At 48.5% G+C, this 20,049-nt stretch overlaps 1 protein-coding gene across 2 annotated transcripts in view; it reads right to left on the bottom strand.

Moving 5' to 3' along the window:
• Positions 1–3,061: 3,061 nt before the first annotated feature.
• PFKFB3 (6-phosphofructo-2-kinase/fructose-2,6-biphosphatase 3) overlaps positions 3,062–20,049 on the bottom strand; it is a 34,141-nt gene continuing 17,153 nt past the window's right edge. Inside the window, exons 7-15 of one of the 2 annotated variants that reach the window (XM_065422318.1) lie at positions 19,230–19,354; positions 18,005–18,212; positions 17,602–17,748; positions 16,907–17,011; positions 15,137–15,266; positions 14,365–14,427; positions 14,060–14,124; positions 12,413–12,586; positions 3,062–5,977 (exon numbers count right to left, since the gene is read on the bottom strand). In XM_065422318.1, coding sequence (XP_065278390.1) covers positions 5,948–5,977; positions 12,413–12,586; positions 14,060–14,124; positions 14,365–14,427; positions 15,137–15,266; positions 16,907–17,011; positions 17,602–17,748; positions 18,005–18,212; positions 19,230–19,354 — 1,047 coding nt within the window. In that variant the 3' untranslated portion in view covers positions 3,062–5,947. Of the gene's footprint in view, positions 5,978–12,228; positions 12,587–14,059; positions 14,125–14,364; positions 14,428–15,136; positions 15,267–16,906; positions 17,012–17,601; positions 17,749–18,004; positions 18,213–19,229; positions 19,355–20,049 lie in introns of those variants that run through there. The other variant, XM_065422311.1, reaches the window with a different exon arrangement.

The raw sequence follows: 20,049 nt of genomic DNA, 5'->3' as shown, positions 1-20,049 counted from the left end.
CTTGGGATGGTGGTTTCTGCAGTGCACCGATGTTCCCTCCCCAAGGGGGTCCACAGCCTCTGGATGAGAACTGCATTGATTAAAGAAAACAAGGAAACTATGCCTGGATTGTAAACTCCACCTGGAATGCTGTGGCCCGTGACCATGAATAAATGAGCAAGATTCAGGGTTAGCTTTGGAGGAGCATTCCAAAGTTTCGATACTTATCCAACCAGGAAGAACCCCCTTTCTCATGGCCCAGAGCCACCCGGGCATCCCCTACCAGGCTGTGGACCCTCATGGAGCGGGAACACTGGGATTTCCTCTTTTTCACGACTTCTGGGTTTTTACTAGGCTGACTCACCATCTCCTCCCCCATCCCCTCCTCAGCTTCAGGAGCAGACCCCCTTTAGACCCCCTCCTTCTGGCTTCTTCCAAAGGTGACTGACTGGCCTGCTCCCCCTCCTTGCATTGGTTTGGGGGCTGGCTATGAGACCTAGTGGCCCAGAGTTCTTCAGCAGAAACTGGGTCCCAGATCCTCAGCTTGTGTGAATCCACGTAGCTCCACTGACACAGCTCTGTTGACTTCAGTTTACCCCGGTTGAGGATCTTTGAATGGCCCAGTGCCCTGTGGGGCTCTGATTTTAAGGGTTTTGTCCTGCAGCAGTGCACTCTGGGAAGTCTTGCCCAGTGAGTTTCTGGACGCTGTTGCTACAGTCGTAAGGTTGGGATCAGGGGCTGGACAAGTCACCTGCCTCTCAGGAGAGTTGGAGAAGGAAGTAGGCCTGTCAACTGGCTCCTCAACAAGCAAACAAAAATTCACGGAGAACAGCTCGCTAACCCTCTTTAGAAGGGGAATTTGGGGAGCTAGTCCCTGCCAACCCACCCCATGAAAACAGAAAGTGGGGAGAGAAGCAATCACCCAATTGCTTCCCCCACCCACAGGAGCAGGCTAGTAGGACACCAAGGATCTTAGAAAACATGACACAAACCACCATGCACAATCTTCTGCTGGGATGTTTTGCAGGAGACCCAGCCCACCCCAGCCAAGCAGACAGGTTGCTGCTTCCTCTGCTTCTGAGTGGGGACCTTCCTGCTACCCCACAGGGAGGATCCCCCCCCCCCCATGCTGCTGGCCCTACCACCACCACCACTCCAAGTGGGGGGGAAGGCCGCAATGCAGGAGTGAAGCCCCAGGCGGATCTGTGTTGCAGTGTGCCTAGGACCCTGGATTGCTTTAATCCAGGACTGTGGATGTGGTGTGTTCTGGAGTGGGGGTGGAGCAGGGGTTTATAAAATGCAGAACCCTCCAAAAGTTCAGAGATTTAGACTACAACCAAAGCATCAACATGTTGCCATTTGGCCCGTCTCAAAAAGCGAGGTTAGAGCTGCTCTAAACCAGCCCAGTTAGGAGGGGCGGAGGCTGAAGCCTGACTTGGACTGACCCATTCTGCAAAGCCTATTTATGGGGTGCACCAGCTCGCAGGTATAGCAGGGGCCTGTGCTGTGTCAGCCAAAGGGTTAATTAACAGAGATGAGCCCGAACCAGCTGGGTCCAAACCCTTCTGGTCTGTGGAGACATTCATAGCCACATCCAACCTTTGCAACTGGCTCCTGTCTGCCCAAAGGCCCAACCCGATGCCCCCACATTGTGGGGAAGCTGGAACCAGAACTTGGCTGCTCAGGCCTCTCTGTAACAGCACAGCTAAGGACTTGAACCTCTCCCGTTCAAAGTAACAGGAGGTTTGCCAACCCATGTCAAAGGGAACAGAACGAAGCCCTAGATGGGGAGGGATCTCCTCAGTGAAACTAGGGTGACCAGATGTCCCGATTTTATGGGGACAGTCCCGATTTTTGGGTCTTTTTCTTATATAGGCTCCTATTGCCTCCCCACCCCCTGTCCCGATTTTTCACACTTGCTGTCTGGTCACCCTAAGTGAAACAAAGTATTCTTTGGTTACTGTTCTGCTGAGCCAGGAAAAGCCCTTGCAGGGGAGTTAGCAGGAACACCGCGGGAGAGAGTTGTTGGTTATCTTTTGTTTTGGCTGATGGTCTCCAAAGAAAACTGCATGACCGTCCTCTGTCTTCTTTTAGCGCAGAAAGAGAAAAGAGGGCTTGAGTTCAAAAACGTCAGCCACCTTTGAACACATGCTCGATGGCAACTATTCGTCCATTTCACATTCAAACCTGCAGCGCATGGGGTGCGACTGGTCTGAGTGACACCTCTTTAAAGAGGCTGGGGCCATTAAGCCGTGAGTCCTAGTTATTCAACTGAGAAATAAACCCAATAGGTCTGACAGTCTCTTAAACCCAGAGTCGGCATGTACTGTACCCCACTAGGAAAGCTGCATGACTGAACTTTCTTCCTGCTCTCCCAGTGCATAGGGATGTCCATCCAGACTGTGATATTTTTAGGGGCAGGGGTCTAGATCTGCCTAACTTTAGACGCCCACGTTTGAAAGTTCTGAGCAGCGTGGGTGCTAAGGATTCCACAGTAGTTTTCCACACGGGCTGGATTTGCCCCCTGGCTGTGTCCACTACCCCCACCATTCTGCAGTATGCTGGTTGCCTGCCACTCTCCAACAAGTGACTGTGACTCAGGGCACGTCTACACAGCAAAGAAAACGCTGCACTTGGCCCTTGCCAGCTGACTTGGGCTTACTGGGCTTGGACTGCAGGGCTGTTTCATTTCTGTGTAAACTTCTGGGCTTGGGAGACTCTTCCACCTCATAGGGTCCCACAACTACACAGCAATGAAACAGCCTCACAGCCCGAGTTGGCTGGCATGGGCCAGCCACGGGTTTTTCTTTGTTGTATAGACATACCCCTCAGTGACAATCGCCACCATAGCTTGCATGGACAACACCTCTGTGCCGGTGTACAACCTCGCTAACCACAATGGGGCGCTGTACGGGTCGCCCCCTGTGCAGCTCACACTTTGTAAGGCACGGAGTTGATCTGCCCGTGTACAGTAAGTCAAACATTATTTGTATTCAAGGGGTGCTTGTCGGTGCATTAGGAACAGCAGGGAAACCATGAATGAGAAGAATACCGTTGCCAAATGAAGGATCACGCCCAGTGTCTATTTCAACAAGGTATTTTATTGGTCCAGCAGCTGCAAAATATACAAATTTCTGAAAGGCATACCCTGTTCTTAAACTGGCACAGCTTTCATCTCAGGCAATTATTCCAGACATATATACAGAATACAAGTAACATATCATAAGTCAAAATAAAATAAACCCCAAAAGACCTACCCTTCTCTCCAAGCTCTGCAGCATACATTAAATAAATAAACAGCACTTCGCTATAAAATTATAAAAAAATAAATTCAAGTATCACAAAACAAACAAACAAAAAGTCATTGGTGTGGTTCAGTTAGCCCCTTCTGCCCACCCACCCTGTGTTATAATGGCACGGCCCATGCCCAATATTTGCTGTTTATAGAAATAGGAGAATGGGTGTCAAGTTTCCAGGGGAACACGATGGACAGAACCAATCCCAGCAAGCCCCTTTGCTTGCCTAACTCCTCCTCCAAGCCACCACCTCTTTGCCTCGGGGGATTGGTTTGAAGCGATATTCCACCACTTTCCCTTTCAACTAAACACACTCTTTTTCGGACAGAGTCACATTTTTTGTAGGCCCCACCAATATGAAGTTGTTTTCGGAACGGGAGATAAAGTTTGTTTTGAAGTTTGGGTGTGTGCCAAATGGATCACGGGCCCTAATGTTTGCGTTTGCTGCGTTATCTTTCCGTAGCAGGGGGAGAAAGTTAAACTCCTCAGGAAGCAGTCCAAAAGATAGGTCACTCACTCTCTACAAATTAGTCTCTCTAAAACGAAGGAAACTAAATGGCAGACTTAAAACACGCAGGCAAAAAGGGAACTCTGCATTTATCACAGATATTCAAAAAACAAAAAAATTCTTCCACTTCATCCTTACAAGAATAGCGGTATATAAACAAACCTCACATTGGCAGGTCACCAAGAAAAATATCTTCAATGGTCAGATATGGGCTGAGAGAGCCGCTACTGGCCCTTCCCTGGTGCTGCTTTAAAACGTACAAATATACAAAGCATTTTCACTGTGCAAGACTAAAGCACTAGGCACTGCGGTTCACCTTTCCAAAGAAGTAACCACATTTCACCAGAGCTTTCTGCTCCCCTCTGCAGGAACCTCACCTACTAACCGTTACCTGAAGCAAGAGCGAATACGAAGAAATAAAACGAACAAGAGTGGAGAACTCCCCAGCACAATGCTGACAGCTCAGGACCCCCGCCCGCTTTGCTAATGGACTGTAGAGGGTACATCCTTTCAGCATACGATTCAGCTGCACTTTAAACCGTTAAGACAATAATGTATTGCTTGAGCTCCACTCTGCTTTTTGGCTCAGCGCTTGCGCACCGGAGAGAGCGTGCGGCGGGGTCAAAAGACAGCACGGGTACTAGCCAAGATTTAGGGCTTGGCAGGCCAAGGAAAAACGAGACACTACTTCAATATTCTTCTCCTCCTCTCCCCACTTCTGGAGTGAGGCCGGGCGGGAGAAAATCCTGTACAAGGATAACACAAGCGCACACAAACTTCTGCACAAATGACACAGTAGTGGTTATTCTTGGGCTTAAACCCCTTAACTTGAAACACAGAACGGACGGTCAAGAAGAGACTCACATACAGAACAACTGGAAGTTGGCCAGTCCCTACGACTAGTCCATAAATTAGTACCTCACACCCACCCTCTTCCCCTCCCCACCGCTAATACTGTAACTACCCACTGCTTTGCAGTCTTAATCTTTCAGCTCACGCAGTACAGCATCCAAGTATCTAGGCTTCATCTGTAAGAGGCAGGATTGGAGGGGGGAAGGGGGAAGTCACACCCCTGCCACATGTAAAGTGCAAAAACAAGCAGTTTATAAAAAGAAACTATTGTTTAAATGCCTCTGAATGTGGATTTTTCCACACACGCAAAAGAACTTGCTCTTCCCGGACAGACAGACCTCCATGCATCCCCAAGAGGGTTGTGTGTCTGCCAAACCCACCTGGCCTAGCATAGACACCTACTTTAGAACAGTAAATCCTGCTCAAGTGCAGGGTAAAAATCTCTGGGAAGTGGAGGGTGCGGAGATTAATTACAAGGAAACGCCTCTTGGAGCACATAGGCCTGTGCTCCTCCCCTCCCCCACCCTCATCCAAACAACAGCAAGGTGGGGCTTCCCTCCAATCCAAGCCTTCCTGCCACGTAAAGTCAGCAAGTGGCTCAAACCATCTCCCCTCAGCCAGCGCATCTCAGGTCGAGGCTAAAAGCAGATTCCATTTGTCTCAGAAGCAGATGTACACACCTGGCAGATCCCTTTGATATTTACAGAGCTATAGAATTGTTGTTTTGTTAAACGCAGCCGTAGAGTTCTGCTTGAACAGCCAAAGATGTCACCCAACTGCCTCTGCCGTCAGGTCACGTGCCGCGAAGAGACTGGCTGCGTGCGTGTCACAGGACATCGCCGGTACCAATAAGGCGTGCCCAGTGCACGGAGGAGTTAAAGACACCCCTCCACTTTTGTATTTCTCTGCGCACACGGTCTCCTCCACATATATACACACACGAACGGGAGGAGACGGGGCAGTACCAGCCATCCCTGCAAGGTCATGTCGCTTACACACAAAAATAAAGTCCAATTCAGTGCACTAGAAGCACTTTACAGCTTGCTAGGATATATCGAACACCCAAGGAGACACAAAAAGAGATGGCCTATGGATTGGTTGTTGAATCCACTTTTTCCAGGTTGATGAGCTCTTCTCTCTCTCTCTCTCTCCCCCCAACTCAATACAGTCCAGTCGGCAGACAAACAGCTATGGTAGAAGCAGCCAAGGGTCGACCTCAAGTCGAATGGAGGAGTACGATACAAGCAAACATCAGAAATGACGATGAAATGGAATCGGCGTCATCTGTAGGCTTCCAATGGCCCTGAAGAAATCATGATTGCTTCTGGGAGCTGTTCATGTTCTTGCAAAGAAAGAAAGCAAAGCAGGGGTTGGATTTGCCCTGTAACTCGGAAACCAAACAGCAAGAAACACAGCAGCATCCTGTACATGCAGATGGGACATGGGGAAGGGAAGGCTAACATACAGCCATTGCAGGGATCACTGCAAAAAGCATTTACTAGGGAGGCAGGTCAGACAGTGCCCACTGAGGGAACAGCCATGATTAAAAAAACAAAAAAGCAACAGAGGAGATTTTCATCAGCATGCCGCCTGCCTCTCGCTCTCTGCTCTCTACTGTTTGTGTTCGTGGCCCTCGCTTGTGTCATGTCTGTATTTAGACAGTAAGTGCCTCGCCGGATTCTATACTGCACAGTAATCAACACCAGTGCAGCGTGGATGTGAAATGCTACCCATTTTGCACAGGCATAAATGAATACACAAGGCCCAAGAGGGTGGAGACTCGGGATCTGGGTCTTCCTTTGTTTCTGCAGACCTCCTAGCACATATTTGAACCCCCAGTAATTTGCACTAGTAAAGTTGAACCACCAGTTCTCATTTCAGCAACCCTATGCTACGCGCTATCCTGCACGATGGCTGAATGAGACATGCACACACTGGCTGCTCCAACGGAGCAAGGGAGCTCGGCTTCCCGTAGTCTGCCTCACCGTGAACTACAGATTAAGTTCTCCAGATTTTTCACTTGCCCCAATACTGTCTCTAAAAAGCACTAGGGTTTTCCATTGCTGCTCAAGTCTAGACACCATCCAGCTATGGACCTCAACTGTAGCTCTTCAGAATTGCTGTTGCAAAGACATCCAGTAAACACCAATGTCAACTAGAAAAGCATTTTCTAATCCATGCCAAAGAGGTGAAAAGGATGCAAGTCTCAACAGCTAAACACACACTAGTCACAATGCAAGACTGACACCCTCTGCAGTGGTCACAACACTGAGCAGCCCCCACTAGTTATGGGATATGAAGGTTTGTTGTGATTGGCAAGTTTTCCCACATCACAACATCCCAAGGAAGGGAAAAGGGGAAAGAGACCAGTTTCTCAACAGAAATCTCAGTCCTGGCTGGGTTTATAGCATGGACCAAGATGCAGAAGTGGGTTGAGATGCTCTCACTGCTATCCAAAGAGACAGGGTCAGGTTAGGGAAGCCAGAGCATGCATTGAGCCATTTACCTTGGAAATATTAGTAAAGAGAAAACTTTAAGGAAGTGATACACAGTTCGTCTTTAAGCGTGAGGAGTGAAGGGGAAAGAGAGAAGGGGAGAGGAGGGGAAGAGACTTTAAATTTGATTTAATAAAAGTTCATTCAGGATCAACACAAATAAAAAGACCACACACACGCAACATTATAGTCAAAAGGCAACAGCTGTCCTCCCCACTTGCTCCCCAGTGCCTAGATCAGGAGTCGGCAACCTTTCAGAAGTGGTGTGCCGAGTCTTCATTTATTCACTCTGATTTAAGGTTTCGCATGCCAGTAATACATTTTAACGTTTTTAGAAGGTCTCTTTCTATACGTCTATAATATATAACTAAACTATTGTTGTATGTAAAGTAAATAAGGTTTTTTAAATGTTTTTAGAAGCTTCATTTAAAATTAAATTAAAATGCAGAGCCCCCCGGACCAGTGGCCAGTGTGAGTGCCACTGAAAACCAGCTCACATGCCACCTTCGGCACACGTGCCATAGGTTGCCTACCCCTGGCCTAGATCCTACAGTGATGAGCACTTACTATAGTCTCTTCCCAGCAAAGGTGCTAGGCTGCTGGTCTGTGATCTTATTTCTTGCCTGCTTTCTAGATTACCCGCTATGTTGTATACAATCCTATTAACAACAAAGAATTCAATCCATACTAGGATGGTGGTTCCCAGCCACTGATGCTTCAGGCTCTGGGAGCTAGAATCAGAAGGACGGGACATTAGGCACTCCGAGATCCTCAGCTGTTGTAAGTGGTCAGAGTTCCATTGACTTCAATGGCGCTACGACAAATTGACAACAGCTGAGCACGTGCCGTCGGCCCCGCCGTAGACCTATTTACACCCATGAACAAAATGAGTCAGGGAGTGTACATTAGCATAACATCTATCCCCAAATAGGGGTAAAAGTCAGGGTTGACTACGATTGGTGCAAGTTGCTCTCTCTTCTAGCTGCTAAGGAGGTCACTTAGATGCTCATAGAGATTTGGATCAGGGAGGAGGGTGTACGATGATAAACATGTGTCTAAGTCAGCCTAAGGTGAGATAACATACAGTCAGGGGGTTGGAAGAACATGCCAGTTACACATCACCTCTGAATTTGGCCCTAATGCCTTAGGTTCCTCTTCCCTACCTTAAATGAGCTAAGCACGAAGGTGCCACCAATCAGTCAGCAAGGCAAGCTCCAAGCCATAATGGAGTCTGGCCTGCCCTAAGCTTTACTCTTGCAACTACTGTCAGAACTTGGAGAGCACCGGCTGGGAGCATCGGCTGGTTCAGCAGAGTTCTTGGCCTGGCAAACTGAGATAGCTGTCTCAAAAAGGTTTTGAACCTCTGCTTCAGAAGGGGCATTTTCAGTGGCACAATCAGCATCAAGCTGTTCAGTGCCTTTTGATTACAACGTGGACAATATTAAGAAGCACCCTCACAAGCAGTAAGGAAAGGAAAAAGAAGCCGTGCATGCCATGCTAGACAAATCAAAAACATAAATCAAGACAAGCCTGCATTTGTCCTTTAACATACAAGAGCTGAGCTCCCCACAAACGAAAATCTTTCAAAATGTCATGCCCAGGTTTGCTAACGTGACCCATTCCATTTCCCAACAACACAGAGGCTGTTAGATTTGATATTGCAGCTAGACTAGCACAAGATGAGAGGGAGATGATAAGAATTAATGAGGTTCATCAGTGTGTTCCAGCTGCTGCGTTCAAGCACAACTGAATTCTGCCTGATTTTACCGAATACTGCTCATTTTAGTTAACAGCAAATCCCAGCATCTTGAAACAAACAAGGACAGAGATGCAACATTAACTATGACTCAGGCTGTTCAGATAGTGCGTAAGATGATGAACTGATGCCTTCTCACCATTCCACTGTACCTGTCCCCTGGCAGACTACAGAGCACCAGTATGTGCCCATTAGGCTCCCTCGAACTAACATTCTGTTATTCTGCAACTGATCTGTAGAAAGCCACACAGTATGGAGTACAAAAGCAGCAGGAGTTAGGGCCATTCATTCAAAGCTCAGATACAACAGTGGCAAGAAGCGGGGAGGGCTAGCTCAGTGGTGTGAGCACTGGCCTACTAAATCCAGGGTTGTGAGCTCAATCCTTGAGGGGGGCCATTTAGGGATCTGGGGCAAAAAAATAAAATAAAAAACTGTCAGGGATGGTACTTGGTCATGCTAATGAAGGCAGGGGACTGGACTCAATGACCTTTCAAGGTTCCTTCCAGTTTTATGAGATAGGTCTCTCTCTCTATAAAAGAATCATAATCTTGGCCATAGCTGGAGGTGTCTACTTTACTGTCTACCATCACCAAGCCAACATGGATACACTACTCCCAAGAAGCCTCAAATCCTGATTGGCTTGTCACAGTTTTGCAGGTAGATGGATACCATGACCCGACAGGTCTCAGCCCAAGTCTAAACAGCCTCCCTTGAGACAGGAGATAAAATCCTTCTAGGGTGAGAGGAGCAACTTGAAGCAGGACCCTCCCCAGGAAGCTCGTTTGGTGCAACCTCCCACTCTGTGTTCCCTCTAAGGTGTGCAGCTGCGCCAAAGAGGGCATCAAGGGCCGCGCAACTAATTAGTGGAGTCGCGCAACCAGAGGTGGGCCTGGACCCCAAAGAGATGTGTAAGGTGAGGTGGGGGGTAGATGGGGGCAGTGGGGTGAGGTGGGGAGCATGGAGCATGCAGGGCTAGGGCAGGGAGAGACGCCTCTCTCCACTGCTGCCTGCCCACTCTTTCTGCAGTAGGCCCACCCCCGTTTGGCTGGGTTATACAGAAGGGTAGCAGGATTTGGTGCCTTGACATCTTCAATACATCTAGATGCATAGGAAAAGATTCAATGTTGTCCTATTCAATTCCTGACAAAGCCATGATCTGATTCCCTAGCAGAAAGTGTTATAATCTTGCAAATTAGAAAACTCTGACAATTCAAATGCTAAATGGCAGTTATCTACATAGCTCTTGTAACAGAAAATGATACAAGGCCTTGCATTACTTTTTAGCAAAAAGTAATACATAAGATATAGCTTATGAAAATGAATACATAGCAAGGTCAACTGCAGATGCAGCTTCAGCAACCCTTTAGTAGAAGGGTACAGAAAGCTGCTTAAGTCTGATCAGCAATTCAGGTTTTTTGCTCGCACTGGTGGCACGCAACCGCACATCACCTCAATATTGGTGTTGCACATACCAAAATTCATTCCGCACATGGGAGGAAAAAATTAGAGGGAACATTGCTCCCACTTGTTGCATTCTAAAGAGGTGGAAAAACTGTTGTGTGGAAGTCTCTCCATGAGCCAGAGATGCAAGCCATCCCTGGCCAGGAGGGAATAGCACGAACTAGACATGGGTTGGGGAGGGCGGAGGCTGATTGCACCAGAGGCAAAGCAGCCCCTCTCTCCACCTTCTAATCAGACACTGCTAAACCACATCTGCTGAAGTAGGAGTGTCACAGCTAACAGGAAGCTAAGCCAGCACCCAGGCAGGAAGGAAGGACAAACCAGAACGACAAACCAGATTAGAGGGTACAAGCACAGATGAGAATCCTTAACAGATTCCAATGTCCTTGACCAAATGGTTGGAAAGGGAGCAGGAGGGGGACTAGAAGAAGAGAGATTGGGGTTTAGCAGTAGCAGATCCAAGACCCTTGAGTGTTTGAATACCACTGATGGCCCCTCTTCCCCCCCCATAAAGATGCATGAATTCCCCCTAATGAAGGAAGACTTGGGAGCCACAGAATTAAAATCCGGAACTCAATCTAGTTTCACAGCAGCAACAACAAAGAAGATAACAACACAGCCAGCTGGAAGGTAGGAGACACGCAAAGGAAAAACTCACAAGAAGATACTTACAGACACGCCTTCCCTAGTAAAGGCTGCAAGGAGACAAAGAGGTAGAGAAAATGGAAAGAGAGGCGTCAGTAACAGAGCGCACGTAGGAAGGGAGTCATTTGAAATCAGCAAGAGGCAACCAACCAAAGAGCAATTCCAGGTCGAATCTGGGCAGAGGGTTAATTGGAAGGAGCGCTAGCATGAAGGACACCAAAACTGGAGGCCTCCTTAACCATCCCCTTTAGTGCTAATTGGGAACCAGATGTTAGTGCAAAGCAGACACCAACCAGAACCTCCAGCAATTCATCCCAGCCCGGCAGTGTTTGAACTTGCCACCTTACTTTTTGGGACTGGCCTACAAGACAGTGGAGAGGGCAACAGGGAATTAACATGGACCACAGGGCACAGGAAGAGCGGACAGACCAGGCAGCATACTCTTATTACCCCCTAATGGGGGCATGGAGTTCCTCTATAACTAAGGTTGCTTCTAAGGCCTGAACAGACCCACTTTTATGGGTGCTTGTGTAGCCAGCACCCCAGATCTTTAATTGTGGGGGGAACTGACTGGGAGGAAGGAGTTTTACTACTCTATTAAATATCAGACAAGCAATCATGGGGAGAAGTAAGCACTAAGCAGTGCCCCTGGAGGGGCTCCTTCCTCTATAATGGACAGAACAAGAAAGCCCATGCGTCCCCCTGGGATTTGTGCAACCATACACAGTAGATGGTTCCTGCCAGGCTGCGACTCACGTCATGGCCAATAGAGTCAAAGCCAGTTTATCAGCTCCATGACAGCTGGTCTTTAGGGCTGCCGTTCAAAAAGGCAACATAGGCTGTTCTCTTGCCCCACGTCTAGCTAGGCTGGAGTTCTTGGGAGAGCGATGGGAAGGGAAGCAGGTGCGGCCAGGGCATAGGTTCCCAGAGGTCATTATTAAGATCATGTCAAGAATGATTCCCTTATTGCAGCATCTAGAACTAAACTCCAATCTAATAAAGGACAGCTGTCCAATCTAGCTGTCTAGATCCCAGAGGAGGAAGGAGTGGAGATGCCAATGAATGATCTGGAATGGGAGTGGGCAAACCAGCACCATGCACCCATTTAGAAGCTTGCACAGTAGAGGAGTTCAGAGGCACTTGAATGGGGCCAGAGAGAAATATTAAATTTCAACAACACAGTTGCTTAGTTCAGTCTGGATTTGGATTTTCCTGGGCTTCCAAGGGTCCCAAGAAGCAAGAGACTGAACAGCGAGTTAATTTTAGGTGCTTTTAATAGAAGGGAGGGCGCTAGTAGTAAACTGTAACTAAATTTAGCTCAAAGACAGCAGCATAATTAAAATAATCAAAGGCTGCTCCCTGGATTAATAAGCGACAAGAAGCGAACAACAATAAAGAGAAGAAGAAGAATTCGACTAACTTGTCCAGGCAGCTGCGTGGGCACCTCTTGGGGCATACAGACTGGCAGGACAGCAGAAGAAGAAGCCACATGCTCGTCAAAGCTGTTGATGCGAGGTTTTTTGGTGGGCTCTGGGCTTGCTAGAGGGGTAACACTATTACGTCTCATGAGCGGGTTAGGTCCCTTCTTTGCTTCCTAAATTAGAGCGAGACAAAGACAAAAAGGAAGAAGGCGAAAGTTATGAAAAAAAGCAATTTTAAATTCTCCTCTATTTCCCCACCCTCCAAAAAAAAAACCCATCTACATGTATGGTGCGTGTTTGATGCATTAATGTCCCTGATCACCAAGTGCAACACAAAGGTCAGGAGAGACGTTCCAAGGGAAAAAACCCTACGTTCTGAACCCTTCTGGTTCTACGCACACAGAAAAAGCCACGACTTGCAGTGATAGTTGACTAGAACAGGAAGGTTCTTCTGTCTCCTTCTCAAGATCTTTCCCGCAGACCCAAACAGATAGGCAAGAGGAGAGCACAAAAGCAAGAAGCACAGGAGGGAGCTAGTCTAGCTAGCCAATGAGAGCGACTGATTCGGCAACTGGACAGAGCAGCCAGGGAAGTTCCACTGCAAAGGGCTTATGCTCACCTATGGGATGTTCTGCTTCCTGGAACTGCCCACAATTCCCGGGTGAAAGGGAGTGACAGCTACCCATGCAGCATATTAGGAGAACCACCAGAGCAATTTGTGCTTGTCTAGCTTTATTTTCTCACCACAGCCTAGCTCTTGTTATTGCTGCAGAACCCATTGCTACAATACAGCAGCTGTCAAAGGATTCAAAAGCTCTTGATCTACGCTACCCAGCCGGGAATTGCTTCACCCATTGCCGATTACGCAGCCACCTCTAGGCGGGAAAGGCTGACTTCTGGCAACACTACGATGCAGTTTAGGACAGGAAGTGAAGAAGAAAGAAATAGCCACCTGAAAGGGGGACAGTTTAAATTGGATCTATGAGCACAGCACCCCCGAACACTGTGCTGGAGCATGCCTTCAGTGCCCACACCGTGGGAGTATGCCATCTCCTAAATCATCAGCACCACTGCTCGTAGCACCTACGTGTTCCTATCCATGTACTGACCAGGCTTAACTCTGCTTAGCTTACAAGCCCACAGCACCAGCTGTTACACCACAGCACATTCATCTCACTCCCCAAAGGAGACTGCCAACATTTTCCCTTCCTCTCCCCTAGCCCTCCACAAGCCTAGAGCGCACTCACCCCTTCTGCTTAACAAGGAACGTGGCCTGATGGCTCTGTCCCTAACTACGGCACCCTGCCTCCTCCTCAGGCATTTATCAGTCTAGGCTCATTGGCTGTCAGAGGGCCTGATCCAAAGCCCGATGAAAGTCTGTCCATTGACTTCGGTGGGCTTGGGATCAAGCCCCTAGCATGTAGGGGAAGCACCTGAAGGCAGGTGGGGGGGAGGGGGGAGAGGTCAGGGTCTTTAATTTCTGAAGCCTCCTAATCTGCCTGCAACACCTGAAGCCAGTTCTAAAATGGCTGCTCATGGTGCCCAGCCAAGCGATCCCCCACCCCCTCTTGAAGTCCTTGTTGCCGGCTAACATTAGGAGGAAGGAGAGAGAGTGACTGAAAGATCTAAAGCAAAGCACAACTCACCTCTGTCTGGTCTCTGTGAGTGTTCACCGCTTCGACGTTCAGACAGATGGACTCCACTCTGCAACCTGCAGTGAGGAGCGAGAGACTGTCAGCAATTTATGGTTCCTCATTACTTTAGGGTAGAGCCCAAAGGCTTCAGTCAGGCTCAGGGACCCACTGTGCTAGGCAGTGCACAGACACACAGGAAGAGAGCCCCAGTCCTGCCCACAAGAGCCTACAATCTATCCTGAACCAAGGTGTAACCATCAGCAAACACTTCACCCAACCGCGCGAGCCAGCATGTCAAGGAAAAACGTTCCACTTACCATAGGCCACAGGTGTCAGCTTCAGCACCGTGTGAAGGGGGCATTTCAGGTAGGGCATTTCAGCTGGAAGAACAGCAAACAAGGGGGGGAGGGAGGTTAGTGACAGCACAGGTGGCAGAATCCATTCTGCAAATGTGTTTGCATATGTATGGACTGACTCTACCCTTCTGTAGAGGCCGGTGGGAGCTCCCCTCCCCGTGTATAACTTAGCACACTGCCGAGGTCACCCGAAGCACAGGCAAAACAAGTGTCCAACCAGGGCTCCACTCTACAGCTGGCCCAACACCCCAGGCTAGTTCCAATCTCCCACTTCAGCAGCAGGATCGGACTGGGAGACTAAATGCCCCCTCCTCGGTAACTCGGGGACTCCTCAGGCCAACCCTGGAGCTCACTTGGCGATGCCAGAGTTCCAACAGATGTTCAGAGGAATGACACTGCAGCAGCCCAGAAGCACAGGAGAGGACCTACACTCTCAGTGACCCGCCCACCTCATGATACAGCAGCGGCTCAGGCCGGTGCAACTCCACTTAAAATACTGCGAGCGTCCTATGGCCCACTCTTTGCAGACACAGAACTATGCAGACACAGCAGCACCCCCAACACCAGCCAACTTTGAGAACTCCTTGGAGGAGTGTGCAAGGAGTCCCTTTCTCTCTGAGCTTCTGTAAAATACCCCCATCCGCCTTCCCCTTGCAACCCAATGTAGAACAGCCGGAAACAACATGGGACCCAACGGCCTCCTGCTAAGTCTGCCGGGGTGGGCGTCACATACCCGCGCTCTTGTCTAGGAAATAAGCCAGAAGGCACCGCATCGCAGCCTGGTGACAGATCACAAGGACGTTCTCCTGCCTCTCCAGCTCCATGATGACTGGCTCCAGGCGCTGCACCAGATCTTGGTATGACTGCAAAATAAACAGAGCTAGAGATAAATTCACAGAGCACAGTCAGGAGTTACAAGGAGTCAAAAGCAAAGCCACCGTTTTGGTCCATCTTTAAACCAAGTGAAACCCACAAAACTCCTGGAGTTTGGAGCTGTATCCATGACTTACAGGACAAGCTGGAACACTGTTGAAGTGATGCTTTACATGGGGTCGGTAACAAGAGGAGTTTCCTTCTCCTACTGGATTCTTTTAAACTGGACATATATTCACAACCCCCCTCTCCTACTACACAGAAGAATCACCGCCACCATTTGAGATCCACCCAACCTTTCCACAATGCCAGCGAGAGTTTGCCTGGAGGTTGTGCCCTTCTGCTTAAGCAGATCTGTTCTGAACCATGCACATCTCTCAGCTCAAAAATGAATTTAGCGTTGGTGAAAAGTTCTCAATCAATCAGCCTTACAGACTGAGGTCTTCCGTCTAGTCAGAGTACAGGAGGCAGAGGCAATGCGAGATCTCCCACACCGCCAACCTGTTTTAACTCTGAATGATAGGGACCACCCTCTACAAATCAGGAGGTACTTTTGGCTCAGTGGAACATCTAGCCCTTGGCTTCTCCGCAGAGACTGCCAGCAAGGGTGCCAACCATGGTGGCCATCTACCCCCTAGGAATTGACTTTAAGTCACAAGTAACATGGATTTGAACTTGTGGCAAAAGGCTCTATGGCCCGTTAGCCAACCCTTCCAAGTAATTTCAGCAGTTCTCTAAAATGAACACACCACATCTCATGATAGAACACTAAACACAAAGTCACTTCTCTGCTCTGGTACTGGGAGGAGAAAGAACCTCAGCAACAGACAGAATTCTGCTTTCATATCTGCACTGGAAACCAGAAGGGTTTATTAAGCTACATGGAGTTTTTGAGGATAATAATATCTGTTTCAGAAGCTCGTTTTTCTAGAAGAGCCATAAATTCTGGAGGACTGGCGCACAGAAACACCAGTGTACAGAAACAAGAGTGGTAGCTGGTGGGAATTTTAGCCCCTACGGTCAATATTACGCACATCACTATTCCATAACTTTGAAATCCACAAGCCTGTATTTTTCCAGGAGCTGGTGGATACTCCTCAGACATCTTTGTCTTTATTCCATAGCACTGAACTAAACTCCCATGTCAATGGACACACATCACTTCATCACCCCCTAAAAATGTACCATCACCTCACTCCCCCAGCCAGCAGAGAGCGCTGGAGAGATGCTACCATCAGCCTCAGGAGGGTGCCTTAGGGCAGGGGAGTAAAGAGAACTCCTTTGGGATGAAAGATGCTATTTTACATTAAATATAGGGCCAGATTCAGATACCTTTACTCAGGTTAAGCAGCACCTTATGCCTCGAGCGGTCTTCATGAAATCAACGGGACCATCCATCAATTTGACTAAGGTATCAGAACCAGCCCGTAATAATTTGACAAGTGCCCAAAAGGGGTCAGCACTCACATCTAGTTACCACTTTGACTCAAAGTACTCAGAGATCCTAGACTGACCCATTTCTTTTCTGCCCTCTAGGCTGGATGCAGAGCAGAAGGGTATATGGGGATGATAGGAAAGTATGTGGCGTTTTAGACCAGTCACGTCCCAGAGGGTTTCTCTGCAGACATACCTCTCCAGAAGGGTAGCGGTAATAGTATTTGTCCTGATCGCGTAAAGCAAATTCCTCCGGGTGCTTCTCCTTGATCTCTTCGTAAGTCATCTCTTCGCATACACCCTGCGGGAACAAGACATCCCCCGAGGTTATTTACTGGGCTCCAGACAACAGAGCTGCAGGTGCCAACCAATGCAGGTACCAGGCAGCCTTACGGCAAACCCTTCTCCTGCACATAGAGAATAACCTGCACTTGAGCCCCGCAGAATTCAGCTGTGCAGTGGCCCTACGTGGCAGCAATTTTAAACCAGTAGGTTAGAGACAAAAGCTAACAAGCTCTTTGGCAGCACCGCATGCGCTACCAAAACCAGGCCGGCAAACAATATTGCCTCTTTACGTCTCTGGAGAGGTTTGACGTCACTGCTTGGGAAACGTCAGCACTGGCCGTCAGGGCAAGGCACTGAGTCAGCTTCCCCGCACTCAGCACTTCCACAGCACCTCAGTCCTGGCCCTCACCTTCCCATGCTCGCTATTACAGCGCCAGGCCTCTCCTGGACAAAACACAGCCGCGCTGACCAGGTCACAGTGTGTTGGAGTGGGCAAACCTTGCTTCCACTGTGACATTTGGGCAGAGGTGGAAGGCCAGTGCCCTCACCACTCTGCTCACCCAGACAGTGAGAGTCAGCAATTAGTAATCCAGTTAAGATGCTTACGGCATCAATTTCGTTGAGCGCCTTCCACTGTTCATAGGGCAGCTTGAGGGCTTCTGCCGTTTGGATTGTCCTCTTGAGTTGGCTGGTCCAGATTTTGAGGTCCTTCAGGTTCTGCTCCTCAACAAATTTGTTCAATGCAATGGCAAACTAAAGGAGATAAAACAAAGAGTGTGGTTATTGAACCTCCGCTACCCAGGGCTTCCAGATGGTCCTGCTTACCCCGGATTTCAGAGGTGCTCATTTAGGCGCCAGTAGTGCACTGAAATGTTGCCAATTCAGAAGACACATTCAGGCCAACACCAAGTATATATATCTGATGCCACCTTGTCTCATAGACGGCATATTACACAACCAGGGACTTGCTCCCCCCTGCCCAAATACAAGAGGGATATTGTTCCCCTACCTTCTTGCCCCTATTGGAGAGTCCAGAGTCGCCTCCAATCTTCCCTTTGAGGTTGAATTCGCTCTCGCCGTGTCGACACAGATAAATGGTGCGGGGCTGGACATGGATGTTCATTAGGTAATAGACAATCCTGCTCTGGATGTGATCCTGGACCCTGTTCACCAAGAACCTCCGGCCAACATCGATCACTTTGATCAGAGACACGTCCCTGTGGAAACCATGGCAAGGAGCAGTGGAAACATGAAGCAAAGGCAACTCTCGAGAATAAATGTCAAGGGGATATAATCCCTATGTTAAAAGGATTTGCTGCAGGGGTATTTCATGGTAGCTTTAAGGCTTTTCTTTGAAATCACTGCTACATTGAGACTGGCCAGGTAATCTCCATTTTCCTTGTTCCGTTAAAAAAAGATTAAATAAGATTCTTCTGACTCCAGGCCCACGGCTAGTAGCTAGCACAAGCCTCCATTGTAGGAGAGATCTGGGATGAGGCAGCGTCCCCCATGTGACTTTCACACCTCGGGACAGCTGGGATTGACACCACACATTGAATGACTGACTACACTGAAACCATGAAGGCCCAGAGAAAGCCACCTGCTGCCCCACACCCATGCCAGGTGCAGAAAGTCACGGGATGATGGAGGAGTTACTCATGGTAAAAAAGTGTTCCCAAATGGAGAAGCAGAGGAGATAAATATTGCAGCACTGCAGACTAAAACTGGCTCTATCCAGAGTCACTTAGGGTGCCCAGGGCTCCTGGGTGTCTGCTCTGGCTGGAGAGTTGATTACGGTAGGGGCCGGCTCCCTCCCAGGGCTTGCAACGTTACAGAGCTTTGATGGGATGATGTCAAAAGGTTCAGAGAAGCACCCCAAATCTCAGCTGCCCCTCCAAAGTTCTTGGGTCTGGAAACCAGCCTGAAAGCCTCAAGAAATCAGCACACGCTGCTTCTGGTCGGCCCAGAAATCACATGTAAAAGTTACTGCAGGATGCTCTGGTACTCTGGCTCCAGGCTGGAGCCACAAGGCATAAAGCATGGTGAAAAAGCCAGATCTTTTTGGCCCTCCGATAGGCGCTTGAGTTTAATGAGAGTTTGGGACTCACTCTTATTTTATTCTAATAAATTCACTTTTTCAAACAGAAACTGAAATACAGATCTATATTTTATTACCCTTTTCTTCCAAGACAAAACACCTTCAAGCCAAGCTATTTCAAAGCAAAACCCCTTACCTGTCATAGTTATCTGGGTCAAGCGGCTGGTAGCTGGCCTGGTAACAATTGATTCTCTTCATAAAGTCTTCCATGGCATCAGTTGAGTTGCAGTCCCTATAATCCGGGCTGGACAATTTAACTTCCTGCAGCAACACAGAAAGCAAATCAATGCGTCATCAGAAAGCTTTCTGTGCAGACAAAAGCTAGCTCCTCAGGTCAACGACAGTGCAAACACGATATGCCTTGGAACAGTCAGGCTGGTCTAATATCAGGTGTCAAAGCTCTTCCAAGGGTCAGGTACAAAGAGTCCACTTACAGCTGGAATTTTGAAGTTATAAAAGAAGTAAAGTAAGAACGAATGGTAAGTGTAAGATGGGTAAACACATGGCTGCAACGCGTATCTTGGGTTACCATTTCCTCTCCGAATCAAAGGTTACCTAGCTCAAGGGTTTCTCAGTGATTTAGCCTCAACATTTTGTTGCCAAGAAAAGAGAAGTGAGTCCAGTGACAGTCTCAGCTCCCTAACGAGTCAGCTGAGGGCACCCACACCAAGGGAAAAAAAATACACCATCCAACTACTTGTAAAGAGAACCAGTGACGTCTACGTGGTTAGAGTGGAACATGGGAAGCAAGTGACCTTAGGCAAGATAGTTGTACAGCACGTAGCAGAATGGGGTCCTTGTCCATGAATACCTACTGCATTAGAAATACACCTCTACCCCGATAGAACGCGACCTGATATAACACGAATTCGGATATAACACGGTAAAGCAGCGGGGAGCCCCGGCCCTTTTAAGCGCCACCCAAGCCCTGCTGCTTTACCGCGTTATATCTGAAT

This window comes from Emys orbicularis, chromosome 1 (assembly GCF_028017835.1).
Source record: "Emys orbicularis isolate rEmyOrb1 chromosome 1, rEmyOrb1.hap1, whole genome shotgun sequence".
NCBI classification, from domain to species: domain Eukaryota; kingdom Metazoa; phylum Chordata; order Testudines; family Emydidae; genus Emys; species Emys orbicularis.
The sequence above is the reverse complement of the archived record's forward strand: the minus strand, read 5'-3'. Positions and strand labels throughout refer to the sequence as shown.